The sequence below is a fragment of the Anabas testudineus genome, chromosome 8 (assembly GCF_900324465.2).
Source record: "Anabas testudineus chromosome 8, fAnaTes1.2, whole genome shotgun sequence".
Classification (NCBI taxonomy): Eukaryota; Metazoa; Chordata; class Actinopteri; order Anabantiformes; family Anabantidae; genus Anabas; species Anabas testudineus.
The window spans coordinates 5,040,132-5,059,017 of NC_046617.1; the positions used below are offsets into that span (position 1 = coordinate 5,040,132).

An 18,886-nucleotide genomic window follows, 5' to 3' on the forward strand; every position below is an offset into this window, starting at 1 on the left:
ACAAGAAAACAGTACAACAGCAGTAATAAAAGTGTATAATGATAGCATGATGATTATGCAAAGTAAACTGCACGATTGATTGAGATAACTCTGAGTGCTTACTTTAGGAGCTCAATTGTTATTATCAGCATAATAACAAGATCTTATGTTGTTTTAGAGACAAAAACTACTATTAATGTTAAAGTAGTAATTTGAAGTTGGTTACTTTTAATACAAATGCACAAAAATGCCATCATTTCCAATAAAACAAAATGTTCTTCATTATGCCTCAGCCTTGTGTAGTCTATGTAGTTTTACTATTCATTGCACTACTAAAGACAAGTTGCTGGAAAATGTTTTACTTACAATAAAACGAAATGAAGACACTCCATCTAAAGTTTAATAAGAACGTTACTTTACTTACATCTGAAGCGATTTTCTTTTGTAAATGTATCTGATAACCCAGTAACCTGTGTACAAGGGTATGGTTATTGTTATGCCAACATACAGGTTAAGCCGATTCTGTAAATGAAATCACCAGCAAACATCTGCTACTCTTATTTGTCAAAATATAAAATAGCATAGAGACCAAATGGTGATAGTTCAATTTCTATAATGAAACTTAACAGTATTATTTTACAGACAATATTACCTTTTTAAATTATTACAATCTCTTGAAGCAGTGAAGCAATCTGCCAAAAAGAAAGTACAATTGCGACATCTAGTGGCAGCGTTGCAAACGGCCCTGCTACTTTTGTGGTTTATAATCAATGAACCATATATTTTTTAATCTCAAAGTGTACATGCAAGAGATGTTTAAATAAGCTAATATGATTTACATTTTTTTGTAATTGCTAACACACATTTACTGAACCTGGGTTTCACATGATCTTCATCATCACCTTCTCATTCCAGAAGTTTTCTCTTGCAAATGTGGTAATGTGTTCTCATTGGTTTCACACATTTTTAACATTCCTATTCAAAACATTTTGTTTGTTCATTGCAGAAAGAAAACAGTACAGTACCCTGTGCAGTGACGAATGTTCAAATTAGTGTAGTCCAGATGTATCTATAGTAGTCTAGACTCTAGAGTATCGGATCATGTCAACTTGAGTGCAGTATTTTGTTGTTCAATGGGTAACGACTGAATGAGAAAAATTGAAAGATATGCAAAAATTATTCAAAATGCATTTTCAAGTTAGCTAATATTATTGAAAACATATGAGATGAAACCAAAGACTTATTTACTTATCATCTTTATTGCAAAGTCCAGCAATGCAACAATATAAAAATACATGAAGACATTGTCAATTATCAAGTTCTTCAAAACAGAAGAGTGTGTGCAAACATGACAAAATGTCAGTACAGTCCCAGTGATCAAACAGTCCACACCAGGGGCCACTTTAGTCCACCTCCTCAATAGTGGGCCCCTGGGAGCCGGCCCGTGCCTGCTCTCTACAGCTGCCAGTGGGCATTTCTCCCTGATACAACTTGCTGATGATGGGGTTACACACTTTCTCCAGCTCTTTCTGCTGGTGTTGGTACTCCTCTTTATCAGCCAGCTGGTTGTTCTCCAGCCAGGTGATGGTCTCATCACACTTCTCAATCAGCTTCTTCTTGTCCTCCTCACTAATTTTGCCCTTCAGGTTCTCATCCTGGACGCTGCTCTTGATGTTGAAGGCGTAGGACTCCAGGGAGTTCTTGGCAGCGATTTTGTCCCTCTGCTGTTCGTCCTCAGCTTTGTATTTTTCAGCATCCTGCACCATCTTCTCGATGTCTTCTTTGCTCAGTCGCCCCTTATCGTTGGTGATGGTGATCTTGTTCTCTTTGCCGGTGCTCTTGTCCACCGCAGACACGTTCAGAATGCCGTTGGCGTCGATGTCGAAGGTGACCTCGATCTGCGGGACTCCTCGTGGTGCAGGTGGGATTCCTGTCAGCTCAAACTTGCCCAGCAGGTTGTTGTCCTTGGTCATGGCTCTCTCCCCTTCGTAGACCTGGATGAGGACCCCGGGCTGGTTGTCAGAGTAGGTGCTGAACACCTGGGTTTGTTTGGTGGGGATGGTGGTGTTGCGCTTGATCAGGGGCGTCATGACCCCTCCGGCTGTCTCGATTCCCAGGGACAGAGGCGCCACGTCCAGGAGCAGCAGGTCCTGAACGTTGCCTGAGGTATCCCCTGTGAGAATGGCGGCCTGGACAGCAGCACCGTAAGCCACCGCCTCATCTGGGTTGATGCTCTTGTTCAGCTCTCTGCCGTTGAAGAAATCCTGCAGGAGTTTCTGGATTTTGGGGATTCTGGTGGAGCCTCCCACCAGGACGATATCTTGGATCTGTCCCTTGTCCATTTTGGCGTCTCGCAGGGCTTTTTCCACTGGCTCTAAAGTTCCCCTGAACAGGTCGGAGCACAGCTCCTCAAAGCGAGCTCTGGTGATGGAGGTGTAGAAGTCGATGCCCTCGTACAGAGAGTCGATCTCAATGCTGGCCTGGGAGCTGGAGGACAGGGTCCTCTTGGCCCTCTCACAAGCTGTGCGCAGCCTCCTCAAGGCTCTCTTGTTCTGGCTGATGTCCTTCTTGTGTTTCCTCTTGAACTCCTCCACAAAGTGGTTGACCATGCGGTTGTCAAAGTCTTCTCCACCCAGGTGAGTGTCTCCAGCTGTGGATTTGACCTCAAAGATACCGTCTTCAATGGTCAGGATGGACACGTCGAAGGTGCCTCCACCCAGGTCAAAGATCAGGACGTTACGCTCTCCTGACTTGCCTTTGTCCAGACCGTACGCGATGGCGGCTGCTGTGGGCTCGTTGATGATCCTCAGGACGTTGAGTCCTGCGATGACTCCTGCGTCTTTGGTGGCCTGTCGCTGGGAGTCGTTGAAGTACGCTGGGACTGTGATGACGGCGCTGGACACCTTGTGGCCCAGGTACGCCTCGGCGATCTCTTTCATCTTCACCAGGACCATGGAGGAAATCTCCTCAGGGTTGAAGGCTTTGTTCTCCCCTTTGTACTCCACTTGAATTTTAGGCCTCCCTTCATCTGACACCACCTTGAAGGGCCAGTGCTTCATGTCAGCCTGCACCACTGCATCATCGAACTTTCTTCCAATCAGTCTCTTGGCATCAAACACGGTGTTGGTGGGGTTCAAAGCCACCTGGTTCTTGGCTGAGTCCCCAATGAGCCTCTCTGTGTCAGTGAATGCCACATAGCTGGGGGTGGTCCTGTTACCCTGGTCGTTGGCGATGATTTCTACTTTCCCGTGCTGGAAAACCCCCACACAGGAGTAGGTGGTGCCCAGGTCGATGCCGATGGCTACACCTTTAGCTGCAGACATTTTCACTGGAGATGGTCGCCTGTCAAACAGTGAACCTATATTGTAGAAACAAACAAACTAAACATTAGCATGTGAATACACCAGTACTCAGTAGTCTGATATTCACATTTAAAAATCACAAAATATATTGTTTGGTTTGAGTAAATTTACAATCAAGACACCAGAAATGTGAGATGTGCTTCTGAAAAATGTTTAAATGTTTCTAGCTATTTTCCCCTTTAATTACTACACAATAAACACCATCTTCATATAGTTAATAAAAACATCAAAATTAGAATGAAAATTAACTTTTTCTTCTGACATAAAGGCAGAGCAAATTACTCTGTTGAGCACATTTATTTACAAATAAACCCAATATTTTTCAATGTAAAAACTAACAAACACACCAAAATAAGACAATCAAATTATAAGGGTTGAACTTACAGTTTGGTGTCCAGTGCTCTGAGTGATGAAGAGGATGAATCTGCTGCTTCCTCTCTGGATCTTCTTGTTCTCCGCTCTGATCTGTTTCTGTCTCTGCTCCGAGCTGCAGCTTTATATCTCTGAAGTTCACTTTCTGGCTGCTTCTAGACGCTTCACACCGTCAAGGTAGCCTCATTGTAAGACAGCACTTCCGGCTCGTTTTTTAAAAATAAAATGCCTCTTAATAAATATTAAGTACAAGTCAATTACCTTGAGCGCTCATTTATCTTATTTTGAAGGGACAACATATCTGTTCCGGTATGTTTGTGTCAGTTTCTACCTACTCAGCTGTTCCACTAAACACCAGCCAGTGGCAGCAGAGAGCGCAGCTTTCGTAACCGGATGAATCAGAGGAAACTTCTGGAGCGAGTCCGAAGTTTCTAGAGCACTTGAGAAAAACCCAGAAGAAATGATCTACTCTTTGTTTGTGTGAGTGATTCATAGATCAGTGTCATTCACTGTGTTTATTCACAAGCTAACAAAATTCACCTGAAAGAACAAATGAAATATAACATAAATAGACATTTAGAAATGATGTTTTTTTACTATAGTAGTCTGACCTGGTTTCTAAAGGTGATTATATATCATCCTGCTTTTGGCCCATTTTTGGCTCATCAGCAGCTCATATATTATTTTTTATATTAAAATTACAGATTTTTTTACACTTTTGAGCCAGAGCAACTTCCATTACTTTTAAGTGCTCACATCAGGTATGAATTTACCAAAGTATTTGTTTTAAAACTTCAAGGCAGAAATGAAATAGATGAAAACTACATTTACAGTAGAATGCTTAGAGTATCTCCTTCATAAAATATTTACATGAAACATTTGTTTTAAAATGTATTTGAATGATTTTCTCTCAAAAGAGTCTCTTTTGCTTTGTCATTCCTTTTTTTATTTTAATTTATTTTAATTGGGAAGTTCATTACATCACATATTTTTGTATGACTTGTGCTACAGAAATATGATTGTACTATAATCTGAAATCAATTGTATTTTTTGTTAAGGCAGGGGATTTATTTGGATTTATGTTAATTAACAGGATGCCAAACCAACAAACAAACAAGACACTACATGTCACAAAACATAATATTTTATAAAATCACCCAAGACGTAGAAATTATGTTGAAACATTTTGTATCCTAAACACCTTCTAACTATATAGAAGGATATATATATATATATATATATATATATATATATATATATATATATATGTATGTGTGTGTGTGTGTTTGTGTTATATATATATATATATATATAACACAGCAGCATTACAGCGGGCTATATAATCCACCGACAGAGACTTCTCATGTTGTTGATTTGAATTACATGAACCTAAATGGAACAATACTGGAAGCATTAGCTGATTGAAGAGCAAATGCTATGTAACAAATAGGTCTAACCATGATACAACAATTAGTAATACCTAGTATTCAATTGCACAACATTTATTCTACAGATGACAGAAGAAAGGCCTTTGTTAATATATTGATTCTGGTTATGTGTATGTTATGTAAGTGGAGCACCTCACCCTGATCGCCACAACTCATCACAATACACTCCTATTGTTCATGTCTCTCAAGAAATCCTAGAACAGTAAAGCCTATCACAACTCTCAAACTGCTTTTTTGGTGTAGACTCTCTATATGTTGTGTTGTTGTTGTGTGGTTTTGTTGTCAGATCACCTGGAGCTTTCCTCTGACAGCGCCCTCACATCCAGGTCAACAGCATCTGTTGCCTGTTGTTTACTTCTCCTGCAGCAATTTTCCACCATGTGACAAACATATGACTTGAACTACTTTTTCTTGTGCTGCCCTAAAACCTATCGCTAACTCTAACCATATACCTGATGCCCTCACTCCAAAGGTTCTGCAGTATCATTTATTTGATCCCAAATTTACTGGGTCTGTACAGTGGCCTATTTTTTAACAAATGAAGGTTGTGTTTATGGTTTTAAAACACATCCTTGTGTAGATCTCAGCGATTCCTATTGGTTTTTCACCTCCTCTCCAGCCTCTAGATGTCCTCATTACAATTCCTTTCCCCTCACCTCTACACCTGTATTTCTGTAATTACCCAGCCTCTTGAAGATATTCAGCACCAGGTAAGTTTACCTGTTGTGCCAGCTCTGTTTCTCCCCTGATTTTCCACCTGTTGGATGGCTTCCTGTTTTGAACATTTCTGGATTTCCAAGAATCACTTGTCTGTATATTGTACTAACTAGCTAAATATTGTTTCATATTGTATGAAATTATTTTAGCGGCTAAGGTAGGAATCTCTACTTTCTTTAAGATTTCACAAGATTTCAGGTCCAAGCTATAGATGTTCCAGGGGCACAAAGTGAGGAGACAATTTATAAAGACAACTCTTATGAAGATGTGTGTAAAGTTTTAGAAAACTTACTTAGGAATATCATTACCATTTTAAATTGTTTATTGTTGCATTTTTTCTATTTATAATTTTTTGACATTATATTTTAATATGGAATAACAACAACATTTTCAAAAAAATCCAGTTAAAAAAAAAAGGGGTTACACCCTGTCTGTAAGACATCAAGATAAGGTGCTTCAACCTACAGAACAGAAGGGCAGGTTGATTGAGGCCACACCTTCCTGCACCTTCAGCAGACTCTGTGTGACTCCTTCGTCAGTAGCCGGGTAGCTCAAAGAACTGCACTATGGATTACAGGCTGATTGTTTGTGGCTTCATGCTGTGGGCCGTAATAATTACAGGTGAGTGCCATTAAATATTTTATACCTGTTCTCAGTAGAGTACCACAGTTGCTTATATCATTTGTTGTACATGTAGTGACCACAGTCAATTTACATTGTACTTTTCCCCTTTGAGTATTTGACAAACAAATCGGGTCTAAACCTCTACATCTATTTTTTCACCAGTATAAAATTCTACACTGTTTAAAATAAATAAATTCCTCAGTGGAGTATTTACTTACTTCATTTTGTACTTTTCTTAAGTAGAATAATAAAGAGGGCCTCTCCTGGTAGGGTTTTTCTGGGGACGTATTTGCACTTCTACTTACTACTACGTATTGACTTTGTCAATACCTACTTCTCTGCCAATTTTGAGAAGTACACATTTTACATTTTACCTTTTACCTACATTTATTTGACAGCTTTTCTATTTGCTAATGAAGACTTTGACAACAGTAAGATTCTAAATATGATTGATGTGTTGGTCTGTTTTCAGTCTTTGGGATAGGATGACTCGCTGCTCCACTGTCAGTTAACATGTTACAACATAACCCACATACCTGTTATCAGTTATTGTGGCCCATGATTATGATTATAGTAGGGGAAAACTGCACCTGCCAAAATGCCAGAAGATGATTTTAACAAAGATCTGGTGCATGATAACTCTCAGCAAACAAAAGATTTAAGTTGTTTCAATGGCCGCTGGTTCCCATAAGAAATGTCTACAGCTAAAAGTAGAACTAGAAGTTCCTGAAAATCTCATTCAACGAGCACAGTGCTTGAGTAAATGTACTAACTTACCAACTATGTAATACCTTGGTGTAGCTCTGATCATCAGTAGTGCCCCTGTTTCATTTAAAGAGAGCCACAGTGAAAAACTTGACACTGTTGAAACATTTAGAAGATACGACGCCTGATTCACCACATGACCCATCACTATGCACTGATGTAAAATAAGTTCTTTCTTTTCTTGGAAATGTAAGAGGTCAACATGGTGCCATGTGTTATAGCTTTTGTTCTACCTAATTCCACAAATATCAGCCTCACCCAGTATTGTGCCAACCAGCCAAACTTCTCATTAATAACAGATACAATTTTTATTTTTTTATCATTTGAAACAAATGTACAAAGCAGACGCTTTCTATGGCTACAAACAAATAGTAAGAATAATAGTAAGAAACTAAAAGTTTTACTTTCTCTTTGTCTCTCTCCCTCTCACAGGAAACAACGCACAGCTGGATGGTGAGTGTTGATTTCTTATTTTCTTTCTTTCTTTATTTATTACATTTTCCTTTTGCTCTCAGGACTCTCAGGCTGTGAACTAATCACAGTCAGTGATGTTGTTATTGCTGGTAATGTATTAATGTTCTGTCATTCAGCAACGTGCGGTGCCAGCATGCTGTCAGCATGGGAAACAATTTAGCAACCCTTACAATCGTTAATAGTAATAATACATTTTATTCGCTCAAGGACATTGTACAATCAACAATAGATCAACACAATAAATAAACACAGGACAAAACAGACTATACAAGCACAAAAGTAGATTACAGTGAGTAGGAAATCCTAAAGAGGTAGGTTTTGAGTTTGGATTTAAAGATATGAAAGAGAGTCAGTGTTGTCCTGTGGTAATGAATTGCAAAGAGTAGGGGCAGAACGGATGAAAGCTCTGCTCCCCATGGTGCTAAGACGGTCAGGGGGGACATTGAGGTGGATGGCGGAGGAAGATCTGAGTGAACGAGAGGAGGATGACACCAAGACTCTTAACCGGGGGGTGGGGGAAACAGAAAAACTGTCAATACACAGGGAAAAACTGTCAACTTTGGCAAGTATAGATTTTGTGCCCACAGGGAGGAGTTCCGTTTTATCACTGTTTAATTTCAGGAAGTTTGGGATTAACCAGAGTTTAATATCAACTAAGCAGTTGATAAGGGAGATGGGAGGGAGTGTTGAATTTGGCTTACTGGAGAGGTAGAGTTGGGTGGGAGTTGGGTTTATCTGTGGAGTCTTGCTGTCATATGTTTATAACCTAAACAGCCAAGCGGTCCACACATGACACAGCGCACAGACACAGGAAGAAACCGCCGTTCAGTAACTCTTTTCACTGTGTCTGTCCAGTCTGTGGTGTTGCACCACTCAACACAAAGATTGTGGGAGGTGAAAATGCTGCTCCAGGATCATGGCCCTGGCAGGCCAGTCTGCACCGGAGCGGCTCACATTTCTGTGGAGGCTCCCTGATCAACAACCAGTTTGTCCTGACGGCTGCTCACTGTTTCCCCAGGTGAGCTTTTGGTCCTGTCACCTATGCAAACAAATCACAAAGCAACAAAGTGAACGCAAACAAGGGAGTGGCAGGAAACCACTTTTCATCATGTTGTCCTTTACATAGATAGACAATTACCATCACACTGTTATCATCACAGTTCAGGTCAGAGCTTTATTTATCTCTGAGGCCCCTGTGAATTTTACCCCTCTCTAATTTTAGTTAGTTTGTCATAGTGTGCTGTTTTAATCAGAAAAAACACCCAGTGACAAAAATGCGTTTCTAGAGAGTTTTAGCTCTGAAAAACATACCGGGAGATCTAACAATACACGAAAATCTAAAAGTTAGATGAAAGGATAAATAAATCATCTTTATTACATCTCTTATTCATACAGCAGCAGTGAACCTGATCTCTTTCAACTGCTAAAGTTGTTTTTTGCTGTTTTGTCTCAGCACCAGCACATCAGGTCTGACTGTCTACCTCGGACGTCAAAGCCAGCAGAGTGTGAATCCTAACGAGGTGTCTGTGGCAGTGTCCCAGGTCATCAAACATCCAAACTACAATTCTAATACAAACGATAATGATGTGGCCTTGTTACAACTGTCCTCAACTGTTACATTCACCGATTACATCAAGCCTGTGTGCCTGGCAGCGACCAACAGCTACGTTGGAGCTGGGGCGAGCTGCTGGGTCACAGGCTGGGGAAACATCAACAGTGATGGTGAGAATTATGATGAAGATGACGTTTATTATTACCAAGGTCATATTAACCGTGAGTAAACCAAAAGGATTTCTGTGATAAATACAGAATACAGGCCCAGACATCAGAAGACACTAACAGGGTCAGCTAACTCACCTGTTCTCTTTGAAGAGGTGAGTTAGTGGAGGTGTTTGACGACACCGCTGACACTTAACTCACCTCACAGTTTCAATTCACAGATGTGCCAATAGCAAACTGTGAGCCTGTTCTGGCATAATGACTTTAAAGGAGTGGTTCAAGGAGGTGGATCATGCTGCAATAATGCCGTCTTTCCACATAACCGGTCAAATGAAAGTAATTGGGTTAACCTGCAGCATTCCCAAAACAGAAGTTAATTAAGAAACATCTTTTCATATTCTAATATTAGCAGGCCTTTGAGGCACATTTAGGGCTGCCGGCTAAACCTGGATCTTATTCACAATGGAAAATAGTAAAAAAAGTACATCAGTTGTTTTTTTTTTTTTTATTGAGCATATCTCAATAGCTGTTTATGAACACATTTTTGGGGAAGTTGTTGTTGAGTGCTACTTTATAAGTTTCCTGATTAACTGGTCAGTCAGGTTTATGGGGACCTTTGAACACATTTTTACCGGGATGCGACTTTGTTGCACTATAGTTCATTCTGATTTCATATCACATATACGTTTTTTTCAATAGTCTTAACGACTTGTTTCTAAGTAGTTTCTAGTACTTAAAGCTGTAAGTAAAGCTGTGTACTTGATTCCTTATGTAGATCTTACATGAAAAACATCACAAAAATCATTTTGACTCAATCAATTGCTTTTATTCATTTATTACAAAATCAATCAAATTCATTTGAGGGGTGATGATCTTTCAAAGATCTCATTTCATTTCAACAAAGAAAGGCTCAGTAATTTTCTACAACAGCTGGTCACTGTCTCATCAAATATACAGAAGTCAATAGTGTTTCTCTTTTCCTACTTTCTGCAGCGCGTGAATCCTCATTTGATAATCCAGTGAGACTTTGTAGCAGGAGGATGGTTTATGTGGGACTGAGGTGAAATCTATTTCAGTGTGTGTTCGTGTTATACACAGAAACATCAAAACAACAACAACAACAACAACAACAAAAAACTTCCCGTATGTCAAAGGTTGCACTTTGTTTTTTAGGTCTCAATCCCTCAGTTCTTTAAAAATGAATGTTTCTGTTTTCTTTCTGTCTCAGTCCCACTCCCTGCACCTCAGACACTGCAGGAAGTCAATATTCCCATTGTGTCCAACAGTGAATGTAATAGTGACTATAGTGGCGGAATCACAGACAACATGATCTGTGCTGGTGTGCCTCAGGGAGGACTGGACTCCTGCCAGGTGAGTCTTTAAAACACTAGTCCATCAAGTAATAACACAGATTTAACGAGTCAGAGTGGGCTGCGCATTCCAGGATGTGTTGCTTAAGGCGATTGACCCATATCCAGCCTCCCATTCAGCTCAGAGTTTAAACATATCAGCAGTGAAAGTGCACAAGGATTCTCAGCTTCAGCTCAGGTAGATAAAATAGGCCCACCCAGTTAATCATCAATCATCTACTGTGACTGATTTCTGTTCGCAGCTACAACAGCATTTTACTGTTGTGGCTGTCACTGACGTATCTATTCCTTGTCAAATATGATTTATTGGAACTGGTAATTAAAGCTACTCATAAGGTAACTAGGGGTTATAGCCTGCAAATGGTCAGTACTCCCATCCTACATGTGTAGGATCTCACAGACTGAAAGAGATACAACACATGTTGTTTACTCTTGTCGTGTTATTGTATTTTTATTGTGCACCAATAGGGCCTTTATCTGTCCTATTGGTGCTGCTTTAACAGGCACTGTATAAATGACTGGTACATAACTGGTGCTGGCTTACATTTATGTCTTTTTAATTGTAATCAGTGGCACACCACAGAGACTCAATTCTTCCATAACTGCCACTACACAAATACATTTGCTGATGATATATAACCATTATGCTTGACCTGTGCAGGGGGATTCAGGCGGTCCACTGGTGATTAAAAGCAACACGTTGTGGGTCCAGGCTGGAGTGGTGAGTTTCGGCGAAGGCTGCGCTCGGCCCAATTTCCCAGGAGTCTATGCCCGGGTGTCCCAGTATCAAGCCTGGATCAACATCCAGATCTCCAGCAACGAGCCGGGCTATGTCACTGTGCAGAACTCTGGTGACCCTGTGACCACCGGAACGGCTCATTTCATCTGCCTCTCAGTGCTGTCCGTCCTACATGTCGCCTTCTCTTTCTTTGTCCTGTCATAGGAGGTTTAAAGATGCTGTAGGGTGTCAGCTCAGGTAAATGCACCAATAATGAAGCAAAAAACTGCAAAAACACCTAGCTGAAGAACAAACCTTCTGGTCTAATATTCTCTATATTTTTTAATCATAAAAAGTCTTAAATCAAACAAAAAAAAATGTTGTATTTTGAAAATTGAAAACTATGAAAATGAATATTGCAGCTTAAGAATGTTGCCTGATGATTATTTTTTAAATTAACTTATTTATTGCTTTAGGCCAATTGATTACAAAACCAGTGAGGTTAAGTTTTGCTTTGGGTAAGACACTAAGCCAGAAAGGATTTGTGTTTCTGTCTTCACGTGATCGAAACTTCTGATAATCTACACGTTGATAAGAACTGTTTAAATGAGGAAATGAACTTGCTGCAGGCTCTACATGTAGATACAGAGACAGAAACTAAAAAGTTGTTGAGCCTGTCGGTGCAGTAAACCCACATCATCAAACACAGTGCCATGTGATGATTTACAGCCCCGTGTCTTCGTATCTAGTATCTATTGTCTGCAACTAAACAGGAAAAACATTTTGTATGAATGGAATGTAAATGACTATTCAAAAGTCATCAAAACATTATCAGTAAACACATCATTAAATGCGGACAGCACATTCACTGTTGTGGTGACTATAGCATTACTGAACATCACAAAGGAAGGCAAGGTTTAGAAAAAGATAATGTAAATACGACACGGTCACTTCGCTGCACACGTTCATGCTCTGATGAAGGATTACAGTATACCAATACATTATTATGTTTTCATAGTGTTTCCTTATTAAGTATTTAAACTGAACAGATCCTGGCCTAAAATACATCAAACCATATTAAGCGATATTAAGCATGATGTTTTGAATCTTTTGTGACTGTGAACACAAATACTGAACATTTGTAAGCTTGTATAATCTGGATTCTGATAAGTGATATACCAGGAGTGATGATGACAAAAACAGAAGTTCACTTTATTACCTCTTTTATTTAATCTGTTATAAATAATTACTGTACTGTTGATGTTAATGTCTTCAATGGTTTTACGCTGGGAGCCTTTAACAAATGTACACATTTATATGTACATTAATGAGTTGTCAACAATTAGAAACTCTTGCACTGAGTACCAGGCAGATTTATTGCTTGGCTTTCTACTTAGTTCTATATATAAATGTCCTGCTCAGGTTTTTCCTATTATTATAACACAAATGATTTATTTTTAACCAGGATCTGGTTTCTGAATGTATTATGGTCTGTAAAATAAATGCTTTTTCTTATGGAACACAAAAAATGATTTCAGAGAGAGCAAATAAACCATAAATAAATTACAACTGTTTTCTTGAATCTTGAATGACGGAGGGGGGCAGTACTGGTCTAAGAATCAGAAGAGGGAGTTTATGAGCGGGCAGATGCTGGTTTGATCACAACATTTTATTGAAGTTCCCCACCAGTGGTAGTTCATAGAATCTTTCTAAAAGCGAAAAAGTGAACTTTCAATATACATAATACATTTGTCACTAATAAGGAGTGGCAGGTGGTCACATAATTAGTGACCACAATATATGAATTACAGTTTAACCTCAATTATTGTGGGCATGACAAAGTACAGTGAAACTAGTTGTAGAAATGCTTTTGGCCACACCATGCGAATAAGTTTCGACAGGTTATTTTGTTGTAAATGTATGAGTAGATGCATAATTTTTGTGCGACTACTGTTTTAGGCCTCAGAGTTCCCATCTTCCGTGAACGCGCCATTGTTCCGCTCAGATTAATGTGGTGTTTTCTGATTGGACCTTTTACAGGAAGTGACAGTGTAGCTCATGCTTTGTGCTTCTTTGAGGTACTCTCCTTCAAAACGCTTTATTTTCTCCTGAACTGAGATAAAGTACAGTTTGGTGGGTTTGAATGGAACATATTAGGTCTGCGTTCCTCTCATGTACGCAGCTTTCTGTTTTGGTATGCCTTTTAGTTGTCGTGAAGGCAGAGGAGCCGTCAGATGACAGAGGAGGCTGGTGAGTTTATAACCTTAGACTAGTTTCAGTATTAAAGTGTCATTTTTAAACTGTTTCTTTTGCAGCTTACATTTTCTAAATCTCCTAGAAAATTAGCTTCGCCAGAGTTGATAAACCGCAAAATAATACCTTTAATAATACCTTTAATAATACCTTTAATAATACCTTTAATAATACCTTTAATAATACCAATTCTATGCTGAATGCCCATAATTCACTTCAGCTGCAGAGGTTGATTTAGGGAACATCTGTAAGTTACTGTTTACAAATGACATGATGCTGTTTTATTTTCCAATATCTCCATATTAACTGACTCATATGGGTGAATTAACTTTTGTCCCATGTTTTATTCCGTTTTTCAGTATGCCACTGTACATTACACTAATCTTTACTTGTGCATCTGTGTTGTTCAGGTCATTAAGTTCAGACTTCAGTTTTCAGGATGAAGGTCCCTGTAACGTTGATGTGCTGGACGGTTCTTCACTCTCATATCAACAGTTTATTGAAAGGTATGAATGAAGGGATTTTTCCTGAAGCAGTTTTTTCTCCCTTTAAAGCGACTGATCTGTCCTGCTCATAGTTTTATTCACATTTGCTGCTAATATCATTAGAAATTACACACAACGTTCGAAATCTCACAGATTACACTGCTTCATGTCCCTTCTCCTTTCATTCAAATTACATTTCCTATACATTGTTTTTTTTTTTTTTTTTTTTAAATAATCATTTGTTTACAAACTGAATGGATAGGTGTTAGATCTCAGTATTATTTTTTAAATGAGTAACTATATCAGTGGGACATTATGTCAGCTGGTACACTTCTCACTCCTATGTGGGAATCAGAAATGGGACAACAGGTGGAGAAGGACACTCCTGATCTCTGACACAACCCTGTCTACTAACACTTCTCCTGACACCAGAATTCAGTTGTTAGTCCAATGTACACAGTTTCTGTAATAGCAGATATCTTTCTTCTACGGAGCATTGCACCAGACTTCATTTGAAAATCTGCAAATTAAACGTCTGTTTTGATAAAGGGAACATTTGCAGATTTTGTTACCTTGCAGATGTAAAAAGTTTGCCTTTAAAAGTCCACTCATTGACTCAACACTGCTGATGAAATGATTGTTTCCATTTGTAGATATGCTTACAGCAAACCCGTCATCCTGAGAGGTCTGACTGATAACACGGTATGTGTTCAGTAATTACCTGTGTGCTCTTTGCATCTGTAACACATTAGTTTGAAGCCTTTAATAAACCATAACTGATAATTCAAACATTACAAAATCAAGAATCAAGACACGCTACAGATGCTAATTCATTGCTGTTATTGTGTTAACACATGCTTTATAACTATAGTGGCTTTTTTGCAAATAAAATAATAAAAGGAAAAATCCACCCAGTGCCTGTAGTTTTAACCAGTGATTCCAAACCACAGCATGTAGATCTGTATCTGCCAGAGCTTAAAATATGTGGAGCGGATCTGAAAAATAAAAACTAATACTGTGCCAAAAAAATAGTTTAGGACTCTTTGATGCAGATACATGCATTTAAAGAGCTGTGTGTGGATTTTTCTTACCTGCCTGTACATACTGTAGAGTGCAGTCTGTTGGTATCAGGACAATAACTTCACAATGATGCTGTTTTTCGTTGTCATTAATTTGCTAATAAATACTGCTGTAATTCATTCAGTGTTCATGTAACACAGTTTCTGCTAAGCCATCATTATCATTGTCAAATTTGAAATCCAAAGTTCTCCAGTATCAATACAGTTCGTCACGAACGGCCCTGACACCTTCAGACTGTGCTGTGTTAGAGCAACGAGCAAAATGCTGGAGTTAAACAACAATATACTGACTTTGTTTTAGAAATTCAGGTTGTTGTGCTCCAAGTCAAGCTTACTACAAGAATATGGCGACCGGAAAGTGAGGCTCAGTACAGCTAACACTTACTCTTACAGGAAAGGTATGCATGTCTACACCCATCAGGCTCCGCTGTGGTGACCTGACAGTAACCCTTGTGTACAGCAGGGATTTTTATTATTTTTATTTATTGGGCCGCTAAACACTCACTGACTTACTGAGATCAATCTGTTCCAGTGGACGTCCCTTTCCAGGAGTATGTGGATGTTTTGCTGAGGCCTCAGTCTACAGACGTCCTCGGCAGCAGTGAGTTAAACCCTCCTCTGTCTCAGGAAACCAGGTTCCTTGCTGCCATGCAGATGTGGGCAGAGGTTCCTGAGGCTCTAAGCAAAAACTTAGAAATTTGAGCAACACAGAAGATCTGTTTATTGCTTTGTCAGGAAATCTCATGTGCAGACCTGAACCAAAGTGTCTTAGTACTTCTGATACTGTCTTCATATGTACAATATGTGGCTATCAGCTCCAAGCCCAGTAATTCTTACCCAGGACGTAAATCCATTTATTTCTCTCTTCTCCAGACACGCTGTATTTCTTTGGAGACAACAACTTCACAGAGTGGCAGAGTCTGTTCGAGCACTATGAGCCTCCACCCTACGTCCTGCCTCTCACCACTGGAGCCTACAGCTTCGGTATCGCAGGTCAGTGTTTTCCCTGCAGAGCTGAATGTCATTTTTCCACTGAGATTGTAGTAAGCTAATGAAATGTTTTAAAGGGGTCAGCAGTGAGAAACGGGTAAGAAAAGGAAAAAGCACTGTAATCACACAGAACCGCAATAAATCGAGATGTTCTTTTGATAAGGTATCGTGTAGTTTCCTGATGGATGTTCACCTAATAGGTTCTTTTTGGACCACAGGTCCTGGTACAGGAGTTCCTTTTCACTGGCACGGTCCTGGTTATTCTGAGGTCATCTATGGTAGAAAGGTAAAACTTTGTCGTTTTGTTTGATTGAGGACATTATGTGAAGCACTTTGTAATATGTTTGAAGAGCGCTCTATAAATAAAGGTATTTATTTATGACACACATATTAACACTGTGTCCACACAGAACTCATGAGTGAATAATCGAAATCTTTCAAACTTTCAATAATTTTTTCTCCCTCACACAGCGTTGGTTCCTCTACCCGCCTGATAAGGAGCCGCATTTCCACCCAAACCACACCACCCTGTCCTGGGTGACAGAAACCTACCCCAACTTGCCCGAGGATGAGGCTCCACTGGAGTGCACCATCAGAGCTGGAGAGGTAACGCTCACTGTGGCTGAGTCTGGGTTTTATAGTCCTGAAATATTAGTGTATACAGTAGGTAGTGTAGCAACGTTCAGTGTTTAGGTTTCTGCTCTTATTATTTTTAGTGCACTAGAAAAACGAATGCTTGGTTATTCAGAGGTTTACTTTCACCTTGTCTCATGACCTAGTGGTAACGATACATATCATATTCCAGTGTCTGTAGGAAGTTTTCCTGTTAACATCTAACTGTCTGGATCTTTTTCCACCAGGTGCTCTATTTCCCCGACCGCTGGTGGCACGCAACACTCAACCTGGACACCAGTGTTTTTATCTCCACCTTCCTCGGCTGAGCTCCTCGTCAGCTCTCCTGTGTTGGTTTTAGAATTCAACAATCTTTTATGAACGATTATTTTCCCCTGGAACCTGACACAGCAGACAAAAGCATTCAAATGTGGATTCAGGGATACACTGACATTTCAGGAAAAACATATTTGTATTATATAGTGTTTTATAATAATAATGATAATGTGTACTTTATGACCAAAGAAACAAAGCTTCTACGTCAGGATCAAATGTTCATAGATCAGCCACATTAGTACCCCCTGCTGGTTTTCATTGGTGCAAATAGAAGTGGATGATTTATATGAATTGTCTTCAAATGTTTTATTAGTCTGTGAAATGTCATGATGTAATAAAGAACAAAATGTCTTCTGTAGCAGCCAGATCCTTAAACATTTTCCAGTGCAGGAAAAAGTCCAACTGTCAAACTGTCACCCTGATCTTCAACTGAAAACTAGTTTCCATAAAAATGAAGAAAATCATTTAGTTTTTTGTCTTTAATTTGATTGATGCACAGCTAGACACTGTCAAACTTAAACAGCCGATCATGGCCACACAAGTGAAAACACACTGGACACAAACACCTAGAATTAACCAGCAACATATCAGGCATAACTTAGCTTATAAAAGAAATGATGAGAAAACATTCTTGAAGTAACATCTAAATTTACTGATCTGTGTACAAAATAAAATCTTCTGCGTTATCTGGAATCAGGTCCCTTTAAAAAAACAACACACTGTCTCTCTTAAATTCATAAGATTATGGGTTTCTTCCCCGGTTTGCCAGCAAACGCAACATTTTTAAACATTTACAGTGATAGTGATGCAGTTTTGGAAGCAATTAGGTTAATCTCAAAGAAAACTGAAGCAAACCGGATGCACCTGACCGCAGTTTGCAGTGCAATGCCACAGGGCATGAATATGACTGAATACTCTCTGAAGCCATTGTATAATCGACTTACTGTCCATAAAGAGACTGATTGTATTTAGCAGTTGCTAATTCTCAGAGCTACAGTCAAACCTGCAATTGCTGCCATTTTTGTGTTTTCTGTCCATTTTTGTTAACATATTTTGAATATGTGTATTTTGAATTGAATGGACTATTTTTTTTCCTTCTCTGTTTCTGCCCATTCAGTCATATTGACCACTGCACCGTCAGTCCTCAGACAGTCTCATTTAATTGGTCACATAAGCTCAACAGACAATATCTCTGAGCTCTAACTGGTCCTGACCATTAGATGATTCCACAGTGACGTCCTGTTTACATAGTTCATTGGTGTTACTAGGACAGGGCTGCAGCCTGATTTAGTAAATGATTGATGAATACCTGGTGAAAACCAATCCAGACCCTTTCACATTTATATTCTGGAAAACGGATAAGATTTGATAACGTCACAGAATACACTAGCTTGACACCTTGGGCAGCAAAAAAAAAAAGGGAAATATTTTTAAATTTCATTTAGTGTGTTATTCCGTTCTAGTTTTATACACTGCCTGTCCAAAAAAAGTCATCTGGATTTAACTAAGCAAAAAGGTAAGAACCTCCTATTGGATAATTACTGTATGGATGATTATGCTTTAGCTGGTAACAAGTTATTTAA

General features: G+C 39.2%; 3 protein-coding genes across 3 annotated transcripts; 2 read left to right on the forward strand and 1 right to left on the reverse strand.

The window, feature by feature from the left end:
• Nucleotides 1-1,219: 1,219 nt before the first annotated feature.
• On the reverse strand, nt 1,220-3,809 carry LOC113158859 (heat shock 70 kDa protein 1-like). Its single transcript, XM_026355151.1, has 2 exons — nt 3,726-3,809; nt 1,220-3,337 (listed from the first exon to the last, which is right to left on the reverse strand). Exon 2 carries the CDS (start codon nt 3,300-3,302, stop codon nt 1,383-1,385), a length of 1,920 nt encoding a protein of 639 aa, XP_026210936.1. The 5' UTR covers nt 3,303-3,337; nt 3,726-3,809; the 3' UTR covers nt 1,220-1,382.
• Nucleotides 3,810-6,333: 2,524 nt separating this feature from the next.
• LOC113158865 (serine protease 27-like) lies at nt 6,334-13,114 on the forward strand. The gene is made up of 6 exons (XM_026355163.1): nt 6,334-6,499; nt 7,700-7,720; nt 8,597-8,759; nt 9,195-9,463; nt 10,689-10,831; nt 11,492-13,114. The coding sequence occupies exons 1-6, from the start codon at nt 6,445-6,447 to the stop codon at nt 11,771-11,773; spliced, it is 933 nt and encodes a 310-aa protein (XP_026210948.1). The 5' UTR covers nt 6,334-6,444; the 3' UTR covers nt 11,774-13,114.
• A 452-nt stretch (nt 13,115-13,566) lies between these two features.
• On the forward strand, nt 13,567-17,771 carry jmjd8 (jumonji domain containing 8). The gene is made up of 9 exons (XM_026355197.1): nt 13,567-13,798; nt 14,212-14,307; nt 14,940-14,988; nt 15,667-15,763; nt 15,898-15,966; nt 16,239-16,358; nt 16,574-16,641; nt 16,827-16,961; nt 17,216-17,771. Exons 1-9 carry the CDS (start codon nt 13,692-13,694, stop codon nt 17,294-17,296), a joined length of 822 nt encoding a protein of 273 aa, XP_026210982.1. The 5' UTR covers nt 13,567-13,691; the 3' UTR covers nt 17,297-17,771.
• The last annotated feature ends 1,115 nt before the right edge of the window (nt 17,772-18,886 follow it).